General features: G+C 41.8%; 1 protein-coding gene across 2 annotated transcripts in view; it reads right to left on the reverse strand.

Annotated features, from left to right (window-relative positions):
• Nucleotides 1–16,137: 16,137 nt before the first annotated feature.
• The window catches only part of MTFR2 (mitochondrial fission regulator 2), a 46,702-nt gene continuing 38,396 nt past the window's right edge, over nucleotides 16,138–24,443 (reverse strand). For both annotated transcript variants that reach the window (XM_073671295.1, XM_073671296.1), the window contains exon 9: nucleotides 16,138–18,703. In XM_073671295.1, coding sequence (XP_073527396.1) covers nucleotides 18,629–18,703 — 75 coding nt within the window. In that variant the 3' untranslated portion in view covers nucleotides 16,138–18,628. The remainder of the gene's footprint in view (nucleotides 18,704–24,443) is intronic.

The raw sequence follows: 24,443 nt of genomic DNA on the forward strand, positions 1-24,443 counted from the left end.
ACTAAATAAACCACCAGTTTGTTTGAACCCGTGGGCTGCATCACTGTATGGTAGTAGTAGTAGAAAACGCAGCACTACTGGACCAGGGTGCAAGAGTAGGGTCCAAAGCCGTGGAGATATAAAGAGAAACCGCGGCACACCAGTAGTAGAATTGATTTTTTATTTTAGCAGTCCACAGCAATTAAACGTTTCGGTCTGAAGGACCTTCATCAGTGTACTGCAGATGAAGATAAACAAAGCAAAACATGTCATATATACAGTACAGACCAAAAGTTTGGACACACCTTCTCATTTAAAGATTTTTCTGTATTTTCATGACTATGAAAATTGTACATTCACACTGAAGGCATCAAAACTATGAATTAACACATGTGGAATTATATACTTAACAAAAAAGTGTGAAACAACTGAAAATATGTCTTATATTCTAGGTTCTTCAAGGTAGCCACCTTTTGCTTTGATGACTGCTTTGCACACTCTTGGTATTCTCTTGATGAGCTTCAAGAGGTAGTCACCGGAAATGGTTTTCCAACAATCTTGAAGGAGTTCCCAGAGATGCTTAGCACTTGTTGGCCCTTTTGCCTTCACTCTGCGGTCCAGTTCACCCCAAACCATCTCGATTGGGTTCAGGTCTTGTGACTGTGGAGGCCGGGTCATCTGGCGTAGCACCCCATCACTCTCCTTCTTGGTCAAATAGCCCTCACACAGCCTGGAGGTGTGTTTGGGGTCATTGTCATGTTGAAAAATAAATGATGGTGCAACTAAACGCAAACTGGATGGAATAGCATGCCGCTGCAAGATGCTGTGGTAGCCATGCTGGTTCAGTATGCCTTCAATTTTGAATAAATCCCCAAGTGTCACCAGCAAAGCACCCCCACACCATCACACCTCCTCCTCCATGCTTCACGGTGGGAACCAGGCATGTAGAGTCCATTCTTTCACCTTTTCTGCGTCGCACAAAGACACGGTGGTTGGAACCGAAGATCTCAAATTTGGACTCATCAGACCAAAGCACAGATTTCCACTGGTCTAATGTCCATTCCTTGTGTTCTTTAGCCCAAACAAGTCTCTTCTGCTTGTTGCCTGTCCTTAGCAGTGGTTTCCTAGCAGCTATTTTACCATGAAGGTCTGCTGCTCAAAGTCTCCTCTTAACAGTTGTTGAAGAGATGTGTCTGCTGCTAGAACTCTGTGTGGCATTGACCTGGTCTCTAATCTGAGCTGCTGTTAACCTGCGATTTCTGAGGCTGGTGACTCGGATAAACTTATCCTCAGAAGCAGAGGTGATTCTTGGTCTTCCTTTTCCGGGGCAGTCCTCATGTGAGCCAGTTTCTTTGTAGCGCTTGATGGTTTTTGCAACTGCACTTGGGGACACTTTCAAAGTTTGCCCAATTTTTGGCACTGACTGACCTTCATTTCTTAAAGTAATGATGGCCACTCGTTTTTCTTTACTTAGCTGCTTTTTTCTTGCCATAATACAAATTCTACCAGTCTATTCAGTAGGACTATCAGCTGTGTATCCACCAGACTTCTGCACAACACAACTGATGGTTCCAACCCCATTTATAAGGCAAGAAATCCCACTTATTAAACCTGACAGGGCACACCTGTGAAGTGAAAACCATTTCCGGTGACTACCTCTTGAAGCTCATCAAGAGAATGCCAAGAGTGTGCAAAGCAGTCATCAAAGCAAAAGGTGGCTACTTTGAAGAACCTAGAATATAAGACATATTTTCAGTTGGTTCACACTTTTTTGCTAAGTATATAATTCCACATGTGTTAATTCATAGTTTTGATGCCTTCAGTGTGAATGTACAATTTTCATAGTCATGAAAATACGGAAAAAATTTTAAATGAGAAGGTGGAGTGGAGTGGAGAAAAAGTTTTTTTTGTTATCATTCATATTCTCTGAAACAATGCCAAGAAAGGAAAAATTCTGCCGGGGTATGTAAACTTTCCACAATCTGGAATTTCACTTTTTTTAGGGTTTGCATCAGTTCATATAAAGATCATGCCTACAACTGTGAACATTTGGTTTTCTTTTTTTTGTGAAGCAAACAACAAAATGGATACAATAACTGAAAACTTCAGTGTGCAAAACTATTCACCCCCCATAAAGTCAGGACTTTGTAGAGCCTCCTTTTGCAGCAATTACAGCTGTGGGTCATTTTGGACAAGTCTCTATGAGCTTTCCACATCTTGCCACTGGGATATTTGCTCATTCCTCAAAGCAAAACTGCTCCAGCTCCTTCAAGTTAGATGGTTTCCTCTGGTGAACAGCAATCTTTAAGTCTGACCACAGTTTCTCAATTGCATTAAGGTCTTGGCTTTGGTTAGGCCACTCCAAAACATTTACACGTTCCACCTTAAGTGTTGCTTTAGCAGTATGCTTTGGGTCATTACCTTGTTGGAAGGTGAACCTCCATCCCACTCTCAAATCACTGACAGACTGAAACAGGTTTTGCTCAAGAATATCCCTGTATTACGTACCATCCATATTCCCCTCCTTGTCCCTGCTGCTGAAAAACATTCCCACAGTATGATGCTGCCATCACCATGTTTCATTGTGGGGATGGTGTTCTTGGGGTGATGAACTGTGTTTACCTTGGTGGCCAAAAAGTTCAATTTTGGTCTAATCTAACCACAGCACCTTCCTCCATACATTTGGGGAATCTCCCACATGTCTTTTGGCAAACTCAAAACCAGCCTTACAAATGTGTGTAAGTAAAGATTTTTTTTATGCCCACTCCGCCATAAAGGCCGCCTCTATGGCGTGAACGGCTTATTGTGGTCGTATGGACAGTTACGTCAGTCTTTGCTTGGGAACTCTGCAGCTTCTTCAGGGTTACTTCTGGTCTCTGTGCTGCCTCTAACTAATTCCCTCCTTGCCCGAGCTATAAGTTTTGGTGGGTGGCCCTCTTCTGGGCAGTTTTGTTGTGGTTGCATGTTCTTTCCATTTAATGATAATGAATTTCCTGGTACTTCGGGGGATCATCAGAGATTGGGATATTTTTTTTTAAAACCCAATCTTGACTTGTACTTCTCAACAACTTTATCCTTGACTTGTTTGGAGATCTCCTTGGTCTTCATGGTGTTGTTTGGTTATTGGTGCCTCGTGCTTAATGGTGCAGCCTCTGTGGCCTGTCAGAAAAGCTGTGCATATACTGACAGACCATGTGACACTTAGATTGCACACAGGTGGACTTCCTTTCACTAAGCATGTGACTTATGAAGGTAATTGCTTGCACCAGAAATGTTTTGGGCCTTCATAGTAAAAGGGGTGAACACATACAGTGGTGGCCAAAAGAATTGGCACCCCTGCAATTCTGTCAGATAATACTCAGTTTCTTCCTGAAAATGATTGCAATCACAAATTCTTTGGTATTATTATCTTCAATTAATTTGCTTGCAAGGAAAAAACACAAAAGAGAATGAAGCAAAAATCAAATCATTGATCATTTCACACAAAACTCCAAAAATGGGCCAGACAAAAGTATTGGCACCCTCAGCCTAATACTTGGTTACACAACCTTTAGCCAAAATAACTGCGAACAACTGCTTCCGGTAACCATCAATGAGTTTCTTACAATGCTCTGCTGGAATTGTAGACCATTCTTCTTTGGTAAACTGCTCCAGGTCCCTGATATTTGAAGGGTGCCTTCTCCAAACTGCCATTTTGAGATCTCTCCACAGGTGTTCTATGGGATTCAGGTCTGGACTCATTGCTGGCCACCTTAGAAGTCTCCAGTGCTTTCTCTCAAACCATTTTATAGTGCTTTTGGAAGTGTGTTTTGGGTCATTCTCCTGCTGGAAGACCCATGACCTCTGAGGGAGACCCAGCTTTCTCACATTGGGCCCTACATTATGCTGCAAAATTTGTTGGTAGTCTTCAGACTTCATAATGCCATGCACACGGTCAAGCAGTCCAGTGCTAGAGGCAGCAAAGCAACCCCAAAACATCAGGGAACCTCCATCATGTTTGACTGTAGGGACCGTGTTCTTTTCTTTGAATGCCTCTTTTTTTTTCCTGTACACTCTATGTTGATGCTTTTTCCCAAAAAGCTTTTTACAATAAATACCCATTAAAAAATAACCTTTAATATTGACGTTTAAAACTATTAAGAGTCTCACAACAAATACTAAGTAACAAGAAAAAGACCTAAAATATAGGCATGTGATCCGAACCTGTTTATATAAATCACCCCAATCTTAATATTCACTCTGTGAGGGTGTCTTAAAAATCCATTAGTACAACCCAGGAACACCTAATAACAGAAGAATGGACGTATCCAGACAGGATCACCATAGCACAATACATAAAGGGAATAGTACACTTTTATCCACAGAGCATAGAAAAGGACACGCTATAATAACAATGGGGCACCATAGATCCCCTAATTAAGTTGATACATCCACCTCACTAAGAGGAATTAATAATCCTAATTGGTATTTTAAAGGATATATCTCCAGGACATAGCATATAAGGCCTCACAGGCCTCCCCAATTTGGGGGCCTGACAGTATAAAGTGCATTGCAGATTCCATTAAAGCAGCATTTTATCAGGGATAACTAACCCCCTGCAGTAATATTCCCCACAGGAATACCTATGTAGCCTTCACAATGAGCCAAGCCTTATTAAAAAATAAGACATATATAGACACCCTCACAGAGTGAATATTAAGATTGGGGTGATTTTTATAAACAGGTTCGGATCACATGCCTATATTTTAGGTCTTTTTCTTGTTACTTAGTATTTGTTGTGAGACTCTTAATCGTTTTAAATGTCAATATTAAAGGTTATTTTTTAATGGGTATTTATTGTAAAAAGGTTTCTAGGCTACCCAGGTTATTTATCGATTTTTGTAAATTAATTTTTTCCCAAAAAGCTCTACTTTTGTCTCATCTGACCAGAGAACATTCTTCCAAAACGTTTTAGGCTTTCTCAGGTAAGTTTTGGCAAACTCCAGCCTGGCTTTTTTATGTCTCTGGGTATCCTACCATACAGTCCCTTTTCATTCAGACGCCGACGGATAGTATGGGTTGACACTGTTGTACCCTCGGACTGCAGGGCAGCTTGAACTTGTTTGGATGTTAGTCGAGGTTCTTTATCCACCATCCGCACAATCTTGCGTTGAAATCTCTCATCAATTTTTCTTTTCCGTCCACATCTAGGGAGGTGAGCCACAGTGCCATGGGCTTTAAACTTCTTGATGACACTGCGCATGGAAGACACAGGAACATTCAGGTCTTTGGAGATGGACTTGTAGCCTTGAGATTGCTCATGCTTCCTCACAATTTGGTTTCTCAAGTCCTCAGACAGTTCTTTGGTCTTCTTTCTTTTCTCCATGCTCAATGTGGTACACACAAGGACACAGGACAGAGGTTGAGTCAACTTTAACCCTTTCGCAACATTGGGTTTTGTCGTTTTTGCTTTTTCATCTTTTGCTCCCCTTGTTCCCAGAGCCATAGCGTTTTTATTTTTTGGACAATATGGCCATGTGAGGGCTTATTTTTTGCGGGACAAGTTGTACTTTTCAACGCCATTACTAGTTTTACCATATCGTGTACGGGAAAACGGGAAAAAAATTCCAAGTGCGGTAAAATTGCAAAAAAAGTGCAATACCACAGTTGTTTTTTATTTTATTTTTTTATCACGTTCACTGAATGCTAAAACTGACCTGCCATTCTTATTCTCCAGGTCACTACGAGTTCGTAGACACCAAACATGTATAGGTTATTTTATATTTAAGTGGTAAAAAAAATTCCAAAATTTGGTAAAAAAATTTTTTAAAAAATAGCGCCATTTTCCGAGACCTGTAGCGTCTCCAATTTTTAGTGATCTAAGGCTGGGTGAGGGCTTATTTTTTGCGTGCCGGGCTGACATTTTTATTGATAACATTTTGGGGTAGATCCGATGTTTTGATCGCCCGTTATTGCATTTTATTGCAATTTTGCGGCGACCAAAAAACGTAATTCTGGCGTTTAGAATTTTTTTCTCGTTACACCGTTTACCAATCGGATTAATTCTTTTTTTATATTGATAGATGGGGCGATTCTGAACGCGGCGATACCAAATATGTCTATGTAGGTTTTTTTTTTTTATATTTTATTTTGAATGGGGCGAAAGGGGGGTGATTTAAACTTTTATATATATATATTTTTTTTATATATTTTTAAAAACTTTTTTTTTTTTCACTTACTGCATGCTTCAATAGTCTCCATAGGAGACTAGAAGCAGCAGTTGTCTGATTGGCTCTGCTACATACAGGGGACCAGCAGATCCCCTGCATTCAGCAGAAATGGTCCTGTGCTATGAGCGCCGACCACTAGGTGGCGCTCATAGCGACCAGATCATGACAACCGCAGGCGTCTGCTGCAGACCCTGGGTTGTCATGCCCACCCATCGGTGACCCGCGATCACGTGACGGGGTCGCCGATGGGCGGGGCTTATGACGCGCAACCCGGAAGCACGTGTTAAATGCCGCTGTCGGAGATTGACAGCGGCATTTAACATGTTAACAGCCGCGGGTGGATCGCGATTCCACCAGCGGCTGTTGCGGGCACATGTCAGCTGTAAGAATCAGCTGACATGTGCTCCGTTCAGTGAGGGCTCAGCGCAGCAGCCCTCACTGAACCGGGGGTATGCAAATGTGCGCACTAATACGGCATGGGCTGTAAAGGGGTTAATCCATGTTAACTGGCTGCAAGTGTGATTTAGTTATTGCCAACACCGGTTAGGTGCCACAGGTAAGTTACAGGTGCTGTTAATTACACGAATTAGAGAAGCATCACATGATTTTTCAAACAGTGCCAATACTTTTGTCCACCCCCTTTTTTAGGTTTGGTGTGGAATTATATTATATCCAATTTGGCTTTAGGACAATTCTTTTTGTGTTTTTTCATTGAAGACAAATTAAATAAAGATAATAATACCAAAGAATTTATGATTGCAATCATTTTCAGGAAAAAAACTGAGTATTATCTGACAGAATTGCGGGGGTGCCAATACTTTTGGCCAGCACTGTATGCACATGCCAATTTTTAGTTATTTGATCCCATAAATTTAATTTATGCCTATATTTTTCTCACTTCACTTCACCAATTTAGACTATATAATGCTGATGCATCACACACAAATCGGATTATAAAAATATTTAAACATAGGTTGTAATGTAACAAAATAGGTAGAAAGCGAAGAGGGTGAATACTTTTATGAGCCACTGTATTTAAATATTTACGAATATTGTTATGTAAACTGCAAAGCACCTGTTTTCTTCCAACCTATTATGCATTATCACTTTTTTGGGATAGGAAAATTGGTCCAGGAAATCATTTTAAAATTGAGCCAACTATTAAATTCCACGTCACGCGGAAATGCTGATTTATGTAACACGTTGTGCAAGAAGCATCACCACGAGCTTAAAAACATCTGTGCTTCCCGCTGCTGTGTAGGCCTCTGGGATGTTATATTGTGGGAATGACAACTTGGTTTTATATACCTCTACAACTTGGAGGTCACCAGATCTGCATCATAAAGCAGGTGTAAATGATATTAGCGAAAATACTGAATATATTTCTAGTGTACAGATTTGCTTGGAGAAGAATCCATTGATGCTTTGCAGCCCCCTTGGTGCTCACTTGTGGTATCTGCAGGAATATTTCACAGCTGAATTGCTGTAAACAACCTTGAGGGTGTGAAGCTGTTGGGGACATCATATACAGTGACACACTGCCTATAGGCTTCCTACAGAGAAACATTATATTCAATGTCAGACAATGAACGAGTTGGGATTGAACAGTTTACATGGAGTGAGGAATATTTCCATGCAGTAAGGCTATGTGCAGATTGCACTTCTGCCCACTGTCGGGCGCATATACGCAGAAGGTATGCGCCCTACAAACCTTTATATTAACAGGAGCAAGGTGGATTTTATACACAGTTGTCTAGTGGTGGTTTTTGAGCCTTTTTTTGAGTGTGGATGAATGTGCATGTTACTGTATATATTTGTGTATGAGGTGATGACACACTATATTATATTTAATTTAGACATAATATACTATCAGGGGTGGATTATAATGAGAGCAGTTTGGGCAACCCCCAGGGGCCTGCGGCTGTAGGGGAGGCCCATGGCCTGGCTGCCCTCTTTCTAAAATTGTTTGTGCCACCATCTACAGCATCCATTATTGGACAGGAAGCTTTCCGGTATCTCCTTTGCCACCAATAGAGAATCGCTACAGGAAGCTATTCTTGGCTTTCTCTATGACTCAGCCAGCGCAAAGTCATCACACCAGCTGCGTCATTTAGCACATACCCACCGGCCACAAGAGGAAGAAAGCACAACACTGTCTGGAGAGGTGAGAGATTATTTTTGTTGAATGAATTTTGGTATGGGGGCAAGAGGCCATGATATAATTAATTGAGGGTGAGAGAGAGGATATGACATTATAATGAATTGGGGGTTGGAGAGAGGACATGACGTTAAAATGTTTTAGGGTTGTGGTGTGGGAGAGAGGACATGACATTATAATGAAGTGGGGGAGAGGACATGAGATCATAATGAATTGGGGGTGGGGGGCGGTATAGAGGACATGACATTATAATGAAGTGGGGGAGAGGACATGAGATCATAATGAATTGGGGGTGGGGGGCGGTATAGAGGACATGACATTATAATGAAGTGGGGGAGAGGACATGAGATCATAATGAATTGGGGGTGGGAGGCGGTATAGAGGACATGACATTATAATGAAGTGGGGGAGAGGACATGACATTATAATGAATTGGGGGTCGGGGTGGGAGAGAGTATATGACAGTATAATGAATGGGGGTAAGGGTGAAATTACATGACTTTATAATGAATTGGGGGTGGCGGTGACAGAGGACATGACAATGAATTGGAGGTGAGGAGTGGGAGAGAAGACATGACATAATAAATTGAGTGTGGGGGGGTGGCTAATTATAGTTACTGGGGGGCACAATTCTGGCTTAATAATTTATGTATCATGCATTTTAAAGTGCAGAATTCTATTGTTTCAGCACCAGAAAGAACATACAAAAATAGAAAACGTCAAATCTGAACAAAAGTAAAACACATACAAATTTGGAAAACTCATTAAAAAATGAAGCAAAACCACATTATTCAGACTAGACTGCTATTGCATATTTGGGTGCAAAGAAAAAAGCAGCGTTTTTTTTACAAGAGGGAACATTGCCTAAACTTCCAGTTTAGTTCCCTGATCACACAATACCTCCATCAGATCGATATAACCCGATTTGTCGTGAGAAAAGTGGATCTGTGTCATAACACATGCCATTTTGAAGCCATGCAGAAAGACATCGTAATGATCGGCAAAGTATATGGCAAAAAATCTACTTCTGTTTATTCCCATTGGTATCCTGGCTTCCTATGCTGGAGAAATGATTTTGGATTTAATGTGACTGCTGAAGCCAATCAGTGGCCATTGATTGGCTGCAGTGGTCATGGGACATTCCCCGCTGGAAGAACCACCTAGAGACTGGCATTGAACACATACAAAGGTGCATGTATTGATATTGTTGCATTTTTTATGCTTTTTCCATTTTTGATATGGTTTTGGTGTGTATTTGACACAGAGTTGTTGTTTTATTTTTCCAATACGTTTTTATAGCAGAATTGATGTGACAGCAATTTCCATTTTATATCTCCTTCCAAGAACAATAACTTTTTTTTATTTTTCCGTCCACATAGCCTTATGAGGGCTTGTTTTTCGGGGAATAGCTTGTACTTTTGAATGATATCATTCATGATATCATGCGATAGATCCAAAAAGAGACATGGAGTCAACAGTCCAAAATGGTAAAGAATAGATAAAAATGTATTAGATTATAAAATACATAAATCACAGAATAATCAAAGATGTAAACAAAGAAAACAAAAAGTGTTTATGACGTGACGTGACATGACGGGCATAGGAGGTCTATATATCTTCATATAGTCACCAAAAGTGATACTAAAAGGTATGACCAACCGCTCACAGGACAATACTGGCCACAAGCACAAGTAGCACATCAAGACACAGGTTTAACAGGTCTCATATTCAACACAATCAATAAATACATGTATTAATACATGTAGAATTTATAGAAATGTAAAGTGCTTGTGCAAAATAGGCTCCATTCCAGATGGAAAGGTATGTTTTACATGGGGCGGCATGCCACAAGCTCAGGTGATCATATCTGACTGTTCCTTTTCATCTGGAATATTTACAGATCAAGCCTATTTTGCACAAGCACTTTACATTTCTATATTTAATGCAAGTATTTATTGATTGTGTTGCATTTATTGATTGGCTTTAAAGGGACTGGCTCAAAACAAGCGAATTAGACGACAAAAGACCACATCTAGGAGAAATGAATAGGAAGTGTCTTTCAAGTAGTTTATTAGGCGATTGTATGACTGTCTCTAAGAAAAATAAATAAAACGTCTTCAAATTGCTGAAGAGTAAAGATGCTCGGTTTCCACTACAAAAACTCAGCAAAAAAACTGTGTGCACATACCAAGAGCACATCACACTAGCACTGTCATTTCCTACTAATGATAACTTCCATATTTGCAAAGACAACTGTATATTCTTCTAATCACAGCTACCAAAATGTGCTATCCACAACCAGCCTGCATTTGCCGGTAAGAGAACACTTAATTTTATTGCTTGATGAAAAATAAATAAATACAATTTTTGTGAAAATATTGCTTATAATATCAGCACTTTCTGGTGAATTGCCAATTGTCTCTTCAGAGAGGAAGAGGACTAGAACTCTAGTGCCACCTATTGGAAGTAGCAATCCTAAAAGTCAATATTGACCCTTTAACGAGCCTTGCCACATGACTTAGGATAAAAGCCAAGACCAGAAACTCAGTTTGCAGACACTGTGTTTCGGGGTACTGCCCTTCATCAGTGCAAAGTGTGAGTTCTGGTTTGGCTGGATGAGAGGCGTCAGACCGGTATCTAAGGGGTAACATTTCTCCTTGCGGAGAGTGATTGCTACGTCCAATAAATGGCACTAGAGTTCTAGTTCTCTTCCTCTCTGAGGAGACAATTTGCATGTTTCCCAGGGGAACATTGCCGCACGAAAAGTTTCCTCACCTTGATGTCCTTAGCCTATCACTCTCCGCAAGGAGAAATGTTACTTAGATACTGGTGAATTGCCATCATGCAAATGATGTGATGATAAAATATTTGAAATTCTGTTTGAAGGCCAATGATGCCCCCTAGTAGAGCAATATGATATAACATACAAAAATGACATCCATTGGAGAATAAATGTAAAGAATAATGAGGTATATAATACAAAATTGTCCTTTTCTACAGAATAAAAGTAACTAATATTTATACTAATAAGTCTCAGTACTATATACACTGCTCAAAAAAATAAAGGTAACACTTAAACAACAGAATATAACTTCAAGGAAATCAAACTTCTGTGAAATCAAACCGTCCACTTAGGAAGCAACACTGATTGACAATCAATTTCACATGCTGTTGTGCAAATGGAATAGACAATAGATGGAAATTATTGGCAATTATCAAGACACCCTCAATAAAGGAGTGGTTCTGCAGGTGGGGACCACAGACCACATCTCAGTACCAATGCTTTCTGGCTGATGTTTTGGTCACTTTTGAATGTTGTTTGTGCTTTCACACTCGTGGTAGCATCAGACGGACTTTACAACCCACAGAAGTTGCTCAGGTAGTGCAGCTCATCCAGGAAGGCACATCAATGCGAGTTGTGGCAAGAAGGTTTGCTGTGTCTGTCAGCGTAGTGTCCAGAGGCTGGAGGCACTACCAGGAGACAGACCAGTACACCAGGAGACATGGAGGGGGCTGTAGGATGGCAACAACCCAGCAGCAGGACCGCTAGCTCGGCTTTTGTGCAAGGAGGAACAGGAGGGGCACTGCCTGTAGGGTTTTTTTCCACTTTAAGTTTGGGGGTGACTCCAAATCCAGGCCTCCATTGGTTAATAAATTTGATTTCCATTGATGATTTTTGTGTGATTTTGTTGTCAGCACATTCAACTTTGTACAGAACAAAGTATTCAATGAGAATATGTCATTCATTCAGATCTAGGATGTGTTATTTGAGTGTTCCCTTTATTTTTTTGTGCAGTGTACAATACTATACATCTGACGAGTCGCTTGTCGTCTTTTATATACATGTGAATGCTGCATATCAGTAAAACTTTGTTCACACACTGCTACTAATGGGCTACCTAGGAATATGTATTGGGGACTGTGACAATACAGCCTAAAATCTTAATTAGCCAGACTATTAGATTTGTTAATCCAAGAGAAATACCTTATTGTGTTTTATTAAAGATTGCTGGCTGTGGTTTACTAATGTTCTCCTTGCTTATCAGTTTATGTACACTAATTTAACTTAAGATTAGTGGAATGCTGGACACTTTACATTAGTATCTCAGGAGCATCTAACCATTGTTCAAAAAATCATCTAGCCCCATTGTGTAAGTCTTGAAAAAAAGATCCGGAGAAACCTTCATCACATGGAGTCTCACATGTAGACCCAGGTGATGAGGTCACCTGAAAAAGATACCTCCACTAATGCACACTTAGCTTTGGGGGAGGAGGGTGAGAGCAGTCCTGCCATTCAGGGGGCTGAGCCCATAAAAGCACAAGGGCACATGTGTTTTTGTAGTAGTCAGACTTGGGACAGAGAACCAAGGAACATCAGAAAGACTTTAGAAGGAGAATGAGAGACATCCTTCAGGAATGTAGATGAATAGCATGGCACCCAAAGAGACACAGATTTGTATTCTATGATTCTAGTCTAAGGGTCTCGGCCCTGACTGGAAAGATTCAAGTCTGCTCCATTGACCATCAGAGATACATGGATACATTTTGGGGAGACCAGGATTGGGACGAAGAAGTCACCTGGCCCTATGGATATGTTGTTTGGGGTTTCCAGGAGGTACCCACCGGTCGCCTACAACCCACGGAGACATTCGGACATGGGGCCAGATTGGGACCCACCGGTCATCTGGCCCCATGGAAACTCTCGGAGAGGCCAGGTTGGGACTCTCGGGTCTCCTGGCCTTGCTGGTCATGCTGCTTTACCTGCACGCTGTGTTGTCCGAGTAGCGTTACGCCCACGGAAGACCCCGGGTCTTCACATTTTGGTGGCAGCGGTCGGATACTACTCAGCCCAGCAGAGCTGGGGGAGCTGCAGGGGACTGGTGTTCACTCACACCGTTCAAAGGACTCCACAACCAGAGAGGCATATAGACAGACCCAGCAGTCCATAGGTGAGGCATACACAGCGGGTTTCGGATGCTACCATGTCCAACCCCACCAGCCCAGCCTTGGGAGGAAGACCAGAGAGGATATATACAGCAGCAACAAGATACGGCAACTACAGGAGCTGTGCCAGCTTCAACGGATTGAATACTAGGCCACCGACACTCATCGGATTTAGTTCAGGAACCACAGGATGCAGAGTACGGCATGTGTGGACACAATGGATACCAGTCTGTTTTCTTCAATTACGTGTGGGGTTTATTTGCAAGGGAGATATGGATACATTTTGGGGAGACCAGGGTTGGTACGAAGAAGTCACCTGGTCCCATGGATATGTAGTTTGGGGTTGCCAGGAGGGACCCACCAGTTGCCTGCAACCCACGGAGACATTCGGAGAAGCCAGATTGGGACCCACCGGTAATCTGCCCCCATGGAAACTGTTGGAGACGCCAGGTTGGGACCCAAGGGTCTCCTGGTCTTGTATCTCGATGGACTGCTAGCTTCCTAAGCTTGCTTCTACCTTCTCTCTGTGGGGGCCAGCCAGAAGCGGGGGGCCACTCGTTGAGATAGTCAGCCCTGGAAGTCTCCAAAGTCTCAGCTGTTCTATCCCAGGCGGGCGGAGAATGAAGTGTGAGGACTGTGTAATGTTGTACCATCTTGGATATTTGTTGGGACTGTTCAGTGTTTATTGTCCACTTTGTGGTTCAATAAAGTATTGCCATGCTGTTTTACCCTCACCCTGTTTTGTTTGAGTAGCGTTACGCCCACGGAAGACCCCAGGTCTTCACATTTTGGTGGCAGCTGTCAAGCAGCTTAAAGAGCACATTGTGAGCCAGTATTATATAAACTGGCCTGATGCATGTCACCATTAAATTAAAACCGGTCAAAATTGTTCTTATTACAATGTGCAGATTATAGATTCAAACGGAGGCCATGTGCCCACACAGCGTTTTTGTAGCGTTTTTACGGCCGCGAAAACGCTTGCAAAACCGTCTGCCATGCAAAGCAATGTGAATTCGGATGTGCTGTGCACATGATGCTCTAATTAGCATGCCGAATTCGCATTGCGTTGCAAAAAGCAGGATGACCATTTCTACCGCGATTACGCTGCAAATTCGCGGCCATTGAGGAACATTGAAACGCAGCAAATCCGCAGGTATATGTGGATTTGCTGTGTTTCAATTAAATTCAATGGCCGCGAATTTGCAGCGTAATCGCGGTGCGTGTGGTACCCGGAATGAAGAGGAGACTACAACTCCTCTTCATCCCGGCTACCACGCGGTGAAAAAATGAAATAAAAAAGTTAAAAATAAAAAAAACCTGTATACTCACCTCTCTGGTCTCCTCCCGGCCGCGTCCTCTCTCTTCGGCGTCCCGCAGTGTACTTGCAGGACCGGCAGTGACGTCATTTAGTCAGCTGATGGTCACGAGACCGCTGACGTCAGCGGTCAGGTGATGGTCACGTGACCATCAGCTGACTAAATGACGTCACCGCAGGTCCTGCCAGTACACCGGGGGATGCCGAGTAGAGAGGATAGCCACTGGGAAGAGACCGGAGAGGTGAATATACAAGTCTTTTTTATCTTTAACTTTTTAATTCTTTTTTTTTTTTTTTTTTAACTATAGATGCAGCATTTAAAGCATCTAAGTTGGTGACACAATATAAATCCATGCCGGTTGCATGGATTTATATTGTGTGACCAACTTGTCAAGCACTTTTCCAAGTGATGATCAAAAATCGCTTGGAAAAGTGCTTGAAAATACACATGCAAAAATGCTTGAAAAAACACTTCTCTCTGCCAGAAAAAACGCATGTAAATCTGCATGCATTTTTTTCTGCCAGAGAGAGGCAAAAACGCTCTGCATCAAATCTGCTAAGTGGGCACATTGTCCTTCAGGCTATGACCCCCCCCCCCCCCCACAACTCTAAAAAGGCTATGTGACCAAGAAGAAGGACCTCAATTCAGTTGAGATGGTTTGGGATGAGTTGGATAGAAAAGTGAAGATAAGGCAGCCAACAAGTGTTCAGCACCTCTGAGAACTCCTTCAAGATTATTGGAAGCCGTTCCATGTGAATGCCTAAAGAAGGTGAATGCCAAGGATGTGTATAGCGGCCATCAAAGTAAGGCCAGGGACAGATGAATGTATCAAAAATCCAGAAAACTTGGGAAATTTTCATCTGTGTGACATCCATTTTTTACATCCGTGTAAGAACCACTTTCAGCACCCAAAGACTGGAATGGGCAAGTCTCATCCGATATACTCATCCCAAAAGTGGTATTTTGCGGAATCTGAGGGTTTACTCATATTCTAATTTATTTCACACATTTCTTTACACCTTTTTCCAATGTGTTCCTTGGTGATTTTGCTGTCTTCAGTCTAACTCTAAAATGTGCACATCCCAATAAGAACAAGGAAAACCATTGAGTGAACAGGTGTGTCCAAACTTTTGACCCAGTACTATATATAGCACGGCTACCAGTAGAAGTAGACTTCAAAGCATTGTACGAGCCAGAATTATGTAAACTGGACCAACACCTACCATCACTAATATCTAGCATTGCTATCACTTTAGGTGGACTTTGCAGTATTGTGTCATTAGTATATAGCTCTGTGATGGACCTCAGAGTATTGTGTTAGCCAGTGTTATGCAAACTGGACTGACAACTTCTATCAATACCCTTTTTGCCACTCATTGACTCACACCTACACCATAGCAGTAGTTGCCTATTTCAATGTTCCTTCGGTTTGGTGGAAACTTTGCACTTAATGTATTAAGAAACAAGAGGTCAAAAGAAGTTGGAAGTGAAAACAAATTTATTTTAAAAACTATATACAAAATAGCAGAATGTACATCATTTCCTGTGAACACGAGCAGCAGATAAAACAAAGCAGCATCTCATGGTTCTCCCTGATTGCAAATGTAAAGCCTAGAAAAAGTTAAAATCACATAAAACCAAGAACATAGATAAAACTGAAATTTAGAAATTAATAACATTACATTTCAAGTATGAGTTTGTAAAATAATTCTGTAAGGCTACATTCCCACAATAAGTTTTTTTTTTATGCAGTGTATTTTTGAAAAAATGCAAGTAAGCTATTTTACTTAATGGATGAAGAAAATCTGCAACATCAAAAACTCACCAAAAACTCATCGTGGGAATGTAGACTTAAAAGGAAAAGCATATGAAAGCATGGGTTCTTGCATGGAACACAGCCATCGATTTTTAGCTAGCAAAACCTAGTAAGAATTCAGGTTTCATCGGTCCAGTCACCTGTCTGCCTTTCCAACACAGGTTTATCAGCTATACAAGAATGGACATGCTAAAAGGAAAACAGACTGCTTGGGGGAGAATAAGAAGGCAGCATTTAACAATGCAAGTAATGCACTTTAAACAGCTTGTCCAAGAATGCACTAATATGGCCCTTGTCACATAATTCAAACGGCAGTTCGTCCTAGTCACGCGTCAAAATGGGCTGCAGTCTGAAGAAGAAACACTGCTCCAAAGACCTGTGTCTCAATGTCAGAGGAGCTGTATCGTAAGCACATGTACCTCTGTGAGCCGAGGAGAAGTAAGTGAGAGAATAACTAAATCTTCTTGGCTGACTGGGCACAAGGGACTGAGGGTGGGGATAAAAATCATTTGTGCTCAGTCAGCCCAGAAGATTGATTTCTTCTTGTCACACCCTTTTCCTTGGATCACAGAGGTATTGTGTGCTTACAATATAGCTCCTGTCTGTTGGAACACAGGTCTCAGAAGTAGTGTTTCTTCAGAATGAAGCCCGTCCTGACACGTGTCTAGGACGGGCTGCGTTTGAATTATGTGATGGGGACAATTTTATTATATGCCTGGAGAACCCCTTTTAAGTGCAATTCTACACGCACAGTATTTATTCATTACTAAAATCAGAAACTAACAGGACCCTCAAATTTCATCATCTCGGTCTACATATAACAGTACCCATGAAGCTTCACCTGCCATGGAAGGGTTTTCCTATGCAGGCTTTCCTTTGCTATTTTAAGAGTTTTCCACACATATTTATCAACTGCATGTGGCTTTTACTCTGGTTAGTTATGTACTCACACTACACCTTCCCCATCTCCATTTAGAGCCTTGCCAAACTAATTAAAGGGATTGTCTGCATTTTAGGGTATTTTTTGTTTTACTTAGATGCATGTATTTGAGGCTAAAAATCATTTTAGCAATTATGTTTACTAAAAAAATTGTACCATTTGCTTCTGTGTTGCACTGTCTGTTGCTGGCTGCAGAATGAGTTAACTGAGAATCATCAGTAAGCCCTTTGTAAAAGTCTTAATGGGAGAGTTTATAGAGCTTTAATCTGTCTTTTTCTGAACTCCTGTCAGCTCATGTATGACCACAGACCACATCAAAGTTGAATGTGCAGGGAAACAAAGAGCCTGTAAAAGCCAAACAGTGAACAATGAAACCCAAAAATTATTTTTAATCTCAAATACACTGCATTTTAATAAAAAAATACTATGTATAGTATGTACCAAATTTTGTTATCTCCTTTGGTGTTATGTAGCTATATTGCATAAAGCAGCCTGGAAATAGCATTTGATAGACCGGAGTTAAATAATGAATGGCCCCAGTATGTTACAAAACTAGTAGCATTACTTTGTGTCATGGTAAAAGGGAATTGAGAAAAGTGACATATCCATAACATATGACATAAATATCTGGTTGTGTCTCTGTCAAGACATCCAGAAATTGGAAAAACGTGGGATCCCATATTACTGCTCTAACCTGGGGAATAAAGGAGCAGAGGTTATGATGTCACTTCAATGAAGTCTGGGTCTAATAGAGTCATTGGTCTGCTCCTCTATTTTTTTGCTGCAGGTTTATAGTGTACCTAGACTTGTGTGCTCCCTCATGTATGACCTTCTGATATGGAATAGGACCCATGCCCAAGTGTCTCCTGCCGTGGTACAGTAGCCACTAGAACTTGTATCACACCAAAAGATGAGACTGTGTGTGAGGACTAAAGAGTAAGTACGCATTATGGTTGTAGAAGAGCACAAAGGACCTTCTTCTGACTGGTGGAACCTGACCCAAACATTTATCATTTAGCCACTTAATAATAGTACTTATCAAAATGTTATTTTAAGCAATTAAAAAAATATATGTTGAAATTGTCTGCCCACCGAATCAAGTGTTACGGTGGAACCATGAGACTTGTACAGTAAGATAAACCTTCCAATGGCAATCCTAAGGAATAAATAAAAAAAAGAGGAGCAGCTTGTTACATTAGGCTATTCGGAGTAATTGTCAGATTTTCACATGCTTTTCCCAAAAACCTCTGAAACATGTCCATCAACTCAGACATGGACTTGCTTTCTTGTAATTTCCTTCTGTGTTCTTTTCCCAATAGGCTTTAGCAGGTGGCGCCCAAACTACAAGTGAAGAACATAGGAAAAGTTAGAAACAGATATACATTCATATATACACTGGGAAAATCGTGAAGGATCAGTCAACGATTCAGTTAGTTAAAACACTTCTACCCAATAAAGGTCTAGATTTAAGAGTATGTGGGTTGCCTTAAAAGGGTTATATAGCATCTATAAGAACTATGTTTTTTTTTACTATGTAATATCAACAGTGTAAAAACTTGGTTTCGATGACCAATGCTTCAGCAAAGGCACATGCGTGACAGCTGCTCCATTCATTTCCTAGGTGGCTGCTCGGCTTTTTCCTTTGCATCTGACCTGCAGCACATATTTTGTAACAGGGATAAAAGTTCACCATTGGGGATAAAAATTCCCCGTTCTGCCAATTGGAACCTATGTGGACTTAAAGATATATTTTGTGCATTTTGGTTTCATTAAATATATTGCACCATTTGGCTTTTACAGACTATGTGTTTCCCTACACATTCAACTTTGATGTTGTCAGTAGTCTTAAACGAGCTGAGAGGAGGTCAGAAAAAGACATAGAACAAGAGAAGGAAAGGAGAGTAACTTTTTTTTAACAGTTCTCTCTTATTGAACTGTTATAACAAGCTCACTGATGGATTCTTAGACAGTGCAAGATAGAGACTATAAAAGGCAAACGGTGCAAAATTTGCAATGAAATCCAATTACAAAAATTATTTTTAGCCAAAAATGTGTGTCACCCCAGGCCTGGATGCCACAAACATTAAAGGCTGTGTCTGAGAGCAGGAGGGAGGTTCCCTGGTCAGGGACTATTAGCATGCAGCACCTCCTGTCCCAGGCCAGTAGGGGGAGCAGGCTGTCCCTATAAAAGCTGGAACTGGGGCAGGGTTAGAGAGACCAGAACCCACTTCTGAAGTGTCCAGAAGGGTTCTCAGAGGAAGGGACAGGTCAGCAGCAGCTGAGGAGTCCGTGAGGCAGAGGAGAGACTGCGAGCCAGGGACAGAGGCGACGAGAGCCAGTCCTGGCTGAGAGAATCACCACCGGACATTGGGGTCCGAGGCTGTCAGGGTAGCAAGCCCAGCAGCAGAGAACCAACCCGCGAGGGATTTCAGGTCCCTTGGCCTAAAAAGCCTGGAGGCTCCACCACACAGAGGGACCAGTACAGCAGGAGAAAGCAAAAGGTACCTAAGGCCCGAGTCACAAGCCATACAGGCGAAGTACACGGCCAGCTCAGGGACGTGGGCTATTATACCACGAAGAGGGGGATAGTCAGAAAGAGCATAGAGAGAACGGTAGGCCTACACACTCACCCTGACCAGTGGGGCTCATCCGAATGCTCTCAGATACCCAGGCCCACTCCTAACCGGTACTCCTGTCGGGTCAGTAGTAATACCTACAATAAAGACCCTGGACTGTTTGAAGCGGACTCTGAACCCTTACTATTGCGGCCTGCACTATCACCCCCAGCATTCACCTACACTGCCCTGAGGCTACACTCTTCCCGTGGGGAGTTGTCCTACCCCTGTGCTGCACACCAACACCAGCCTCAGCGGTCTGCCTTGCAGCGGCGGTCATCCCTGAAAGCAATCCACGGGTGGCGTAGTCGGACATTCATAACACTGATAAATAGACTGCCACAATTTGATCTGGGCCACGGGATCGGGTTGCCACTACTACCCCCAGCATCGCATAGAAGCCCGGTTCCGGGTGCCCCACGGCCCAGGGGGTGAGTCAAATGCATGCATTTAAGTAATAAAAAAAAAATTTGTCTCTACTGATGGACAACCCCTATAGAGCAATTAACGTCTATACCTGTAGCTAGGGTCCCCAACATTAGGAACCATATTTCAAATAAATGGGGTTGTCCGTGCTTTTATACTTTCTTATCACTGGTCATTAATAGACCATGTTATACAGTAACAGACCATGTTATACAGTAAAGGACCATGTTACACAGTTGACTTAGTCTTAAGACCACGTCACACAATAGATAATTGCTGCCAAGTATATAATGTTAAAAGGGGTTATCTAGGACTATTTAATTTTTTTTTTTACTATTGACCCAAGAACTAACAGGTAGGTAGTAGTGATGAGCGAGTATGTTCTATTAACCCTTTCGCCGAGTATGCTCGGGCCGAGCTCCGAGTATTTATAGCTGCTCGGTGATATGTTTGAATCACTCTCGTGTGCATGATTTGCGACTGTTTGACAGCTTTAATACATGTGAGGAATGTCTATTTCTTACACATTTCTCACATGTATTAACCCCTTTACCCCCGAGGGTGGTTTGCACGTTAATGACCAGGCCGATTTTTACAATTCTGACCACTGTCACTTTATGAGGTAATTACTCTGGAACGCTTCAACGGATCCCCCTGATTCTGAGATTGTTTTTTCGTGACATATTGTACTTCATGATAGTGGTAAAATTTCTTCGATATCACTTGCGTTTATTTGTGAAAAAAACGGAAATTTGGCGAAAATTTAGAAAATTTTGCAATTTTCAAAATTTGAATTTTTATGCCCTTAAATCAGAGAGATATGTCACACAAAATAGTTAATAAATAACATTTCCCACATGTTTACTTTACATCAGCACAATTTTGGAACCAAAATTTTTTTTTTGTTATGGAGCTATAAGGGTTAAAAGTTGACCAGCGATTTCTCATTTTTCCAACAAAATTTACAAAACCATTTTTCTAGGGACCACATCACATTTGAAGTCACTTTGAGAGGTCTTTATGACAGAAAATACCCAAAAGTGACACCATTCTAAAAACTGCACCCCTCAAGGTGCTCAAAACCACATTCAATAACTCTATTAACCCTTCAGGTGCTTCACAGGAATTTTTGGAATGTGGAAGAAAAAAATGAACATTTAACTTTTTCCACAAAAATGTTACTTTAGACCCAATTTTTTTTATTTTCGCAGGGGTAACAGGAAAAAATGGACCCCAAAATTTGTTGTGCAATTTCCCCTGGGCACACAGATACCCCATATGTGGAGAAAAACCACTGTTTGGGCGCACAGTAGGGCTCGGAAGGGAAGGAGCGCCATTTGAATTTTCGATTGTAAAATTTGCTTGAATAATTAGCGGACGCCATGTTGCGTTTGGAGAGCCCCTGATGTGCCTAAACAGTGGAAACCCCCCACAAGTGACCCCATTTTGGAAACTAGACCCCCCAAGGCACCTATCTAGATGCATAGTGAGCACTTGGAACCCCCAGGTGCTTCACAAATTAATCCATAAAAATAAAAAAGTGTTTTTTTTTCCCACTTTTTCATTTTTACGAATCAATTTGTGAAGCACCTGGGGGTTCCAAGTGCTCACTATGCATCTAGATAGGTGCCTTGGGGGGTCTAGTTTCCAAAATGGGGTCACTTGTGGGGGAGCTCCAATGTTTAGGCACACAGGGGCTCTCCAAACACAACATGGTGTCCGCTAACAATTTGAGCCGATTTTCCATTCAATTTGTTAGCGGACACCATGTCGCGTTTGGAGAGCCCCTGTGTGCCTAAACAGTGGAAACCCCCCACAAGTGACCCCATTTTGGAAACTAGACCCCTCAAGGATTTTATCAAGGGGTATAGTGAACATTTTGAACCCAGAGGTACGACAGAGAATTTGATAACATTAGGTCATCATATTGAATAAGTTGTCATTAGTCTTGAGCGCAAGTCCTCGCTACTTGAGTTTGCATCGGGTACTCAGGTATGCACCATGTACTGCGTGTGCTCGAGTCCCTGCCCCACATGTTTCACGGTTATTAGACACCCAAAAAAAACATGCAGGGATCGCTCGTGCATGGCAGGCAATCCCCGCAAAGTTTTTGGCCGCGAAGCATATGGGGCGGAGACTCGAGCATGTCACTCAAATACCCACGATACTCAATGTATACCAGAGCACCCGATGCAAACTCAAGTAGCGAGCACTTGCGCTCAACACTAGTCGCCATATCGTCATCTTTTTTTCTTAGTTTTGAAAAAAATCCCAACCCCAACCCCAGCCCTAACCCGAGAGTTTATTTTTTACGCCGTTCTTCGTGCGGCATAAGTGATTAGACGACCTTATTCTTCGGGTCGGTGCGATTACAGAGATACCAGAATCATATGGGGTTTTTATGATTGACAGATGTCACACACTAAAAGACGCATTTTTTGTAAAATCTAGTTTTTGCATCGCCATATTTTGAGAGCTATAATTTTTCCATATTTTGGCAGACAGAGTCATGTGATGGCTTGTTTTTTGCGGGATGAGTTGACGTTTTTATTGGTGCTATTTTCAGGCACGTGACATTTTTTCAGCGCTTTCTATTCCGATTTTTGGGAGGCAGAATAAACAAAAAACAACAATTCAGGAATTGTTTTTTTGCTTTTTTTTTATTCTGTTCCGCGTGTGGTAAAATTGAAAAGGTAGCTTTATTCTTCGGGTCAGTACGTTTACAGCGGTACCACATTTATACTGTTTTTCTATGTTTTGGCACTTTTACACAATAAAAGCTATTTTATAGAAAAAATATTTTTTTGCATTGCTTTATTCTGAGAGCTATAACTTTTTGATTTTTCAGATGATGGAGCTGTATGGCGGCTTGTTTTTTGTGGGACAAGATGACGTTTTCAGCGGTACCATTTTTATTTATATTCGTCTTTTTGATCAAGTGTTATTCCATTTTTTGTTTGGCGGTATGATGATAAAGCATTGTTTTTTGCTTTGTTTTTTATTTTTATTTTTTACCGTGTTCACTGAAGGGGTTAACTAGTGGGACAGTTTTATAGGTCAGGTCATTCAGGATGCGGCGATACCAAATATGTGTACTTTTATTGTTTGTTTGCTTTTTTTTCATAATAATATTTATTGATGGGTACATTATATTTTTATTTTTGGTGTATTATTTTTATTTATTTTTTTAAAAATATTTTTACAATTTTTTTTTTTTTTTTTTACTTTCTGGGAGTTTTTACACTTTTTTACTTTGCCCCACTCTGGGACTTTAACTTTTTTTATTCTGATCGCCTGCACAGCATAGGGATGGAGCACCATCCCTGTGCTATGCAGGCAGTCAGCGCTGCACAGTGAGAACATTGTGTGGTCGTGCACTGTGCATGACCAATGTTCCTGCTGCCTGGTGACCCGGATGTTGTCATGACGACATCGGGTCGTCATGGCAACACGAGGGGAAGCCGCGTCAGACAGCGCTGGAGGCCGGAAGAGGAGGCGAGTATACCGATCACCTCTCCTTGCCACCGCAATGCTGCGATCGACTTCGATCGCAGCATTGCGGGGGTTAATGTGCCGGGAGCGGTGCGGGACCGCTCCCTGCACATAGTACCGGGTGTCAGCTGTGACAATCAGCTGACACCCGGCGGCGATCGCGCCCGCACAGCCTGTGTGCGCGCGCGATCGTGTTGACGTACTAATACGGGTCAGGCTCTTAAAGCCCAGGGCACTGATGCGTATTAATACGTCATGGGCTGTAAAGGGGTTAAAGCTGTCAAACAGTCGCAAATCATGCACACGGGAGTGATTCAAACATATCACCGAGCACGCTATAAATACTCGATGCTCGCCCGAGCATACTCAGTGAAAGGGTTAACAAAACATACTCGCTCATCACTAGTATGTAGTTGCTAACTAACTGCCTGTTGTGCCCGGCACCGATCTCTGCTGACACAGAGCGGTCACAGCGATTCAGCGGCTTCTGCTGATGTCATGTCTACAGAGCAGCGGCTTCTCTTCCACTCTGGTCTCTTGATGGATCA

This window comes from Phyllobates terribilis, unplaced genomic scaffold (assembly GCF_046119375.1).
Source record: "Phyllobates terribilis strain yellow unplaced genomic scaffold, ASM4611937v1 Scaffold_3__8_contigs__length_932513732, whole genome shotgun sequence".
Lineage (NCBI taxonomy): Eukaryota > Metazoa > Chordata > Amphibia > Anura > Dendrobatidae > Phyllobates > Phyllobates terribilis.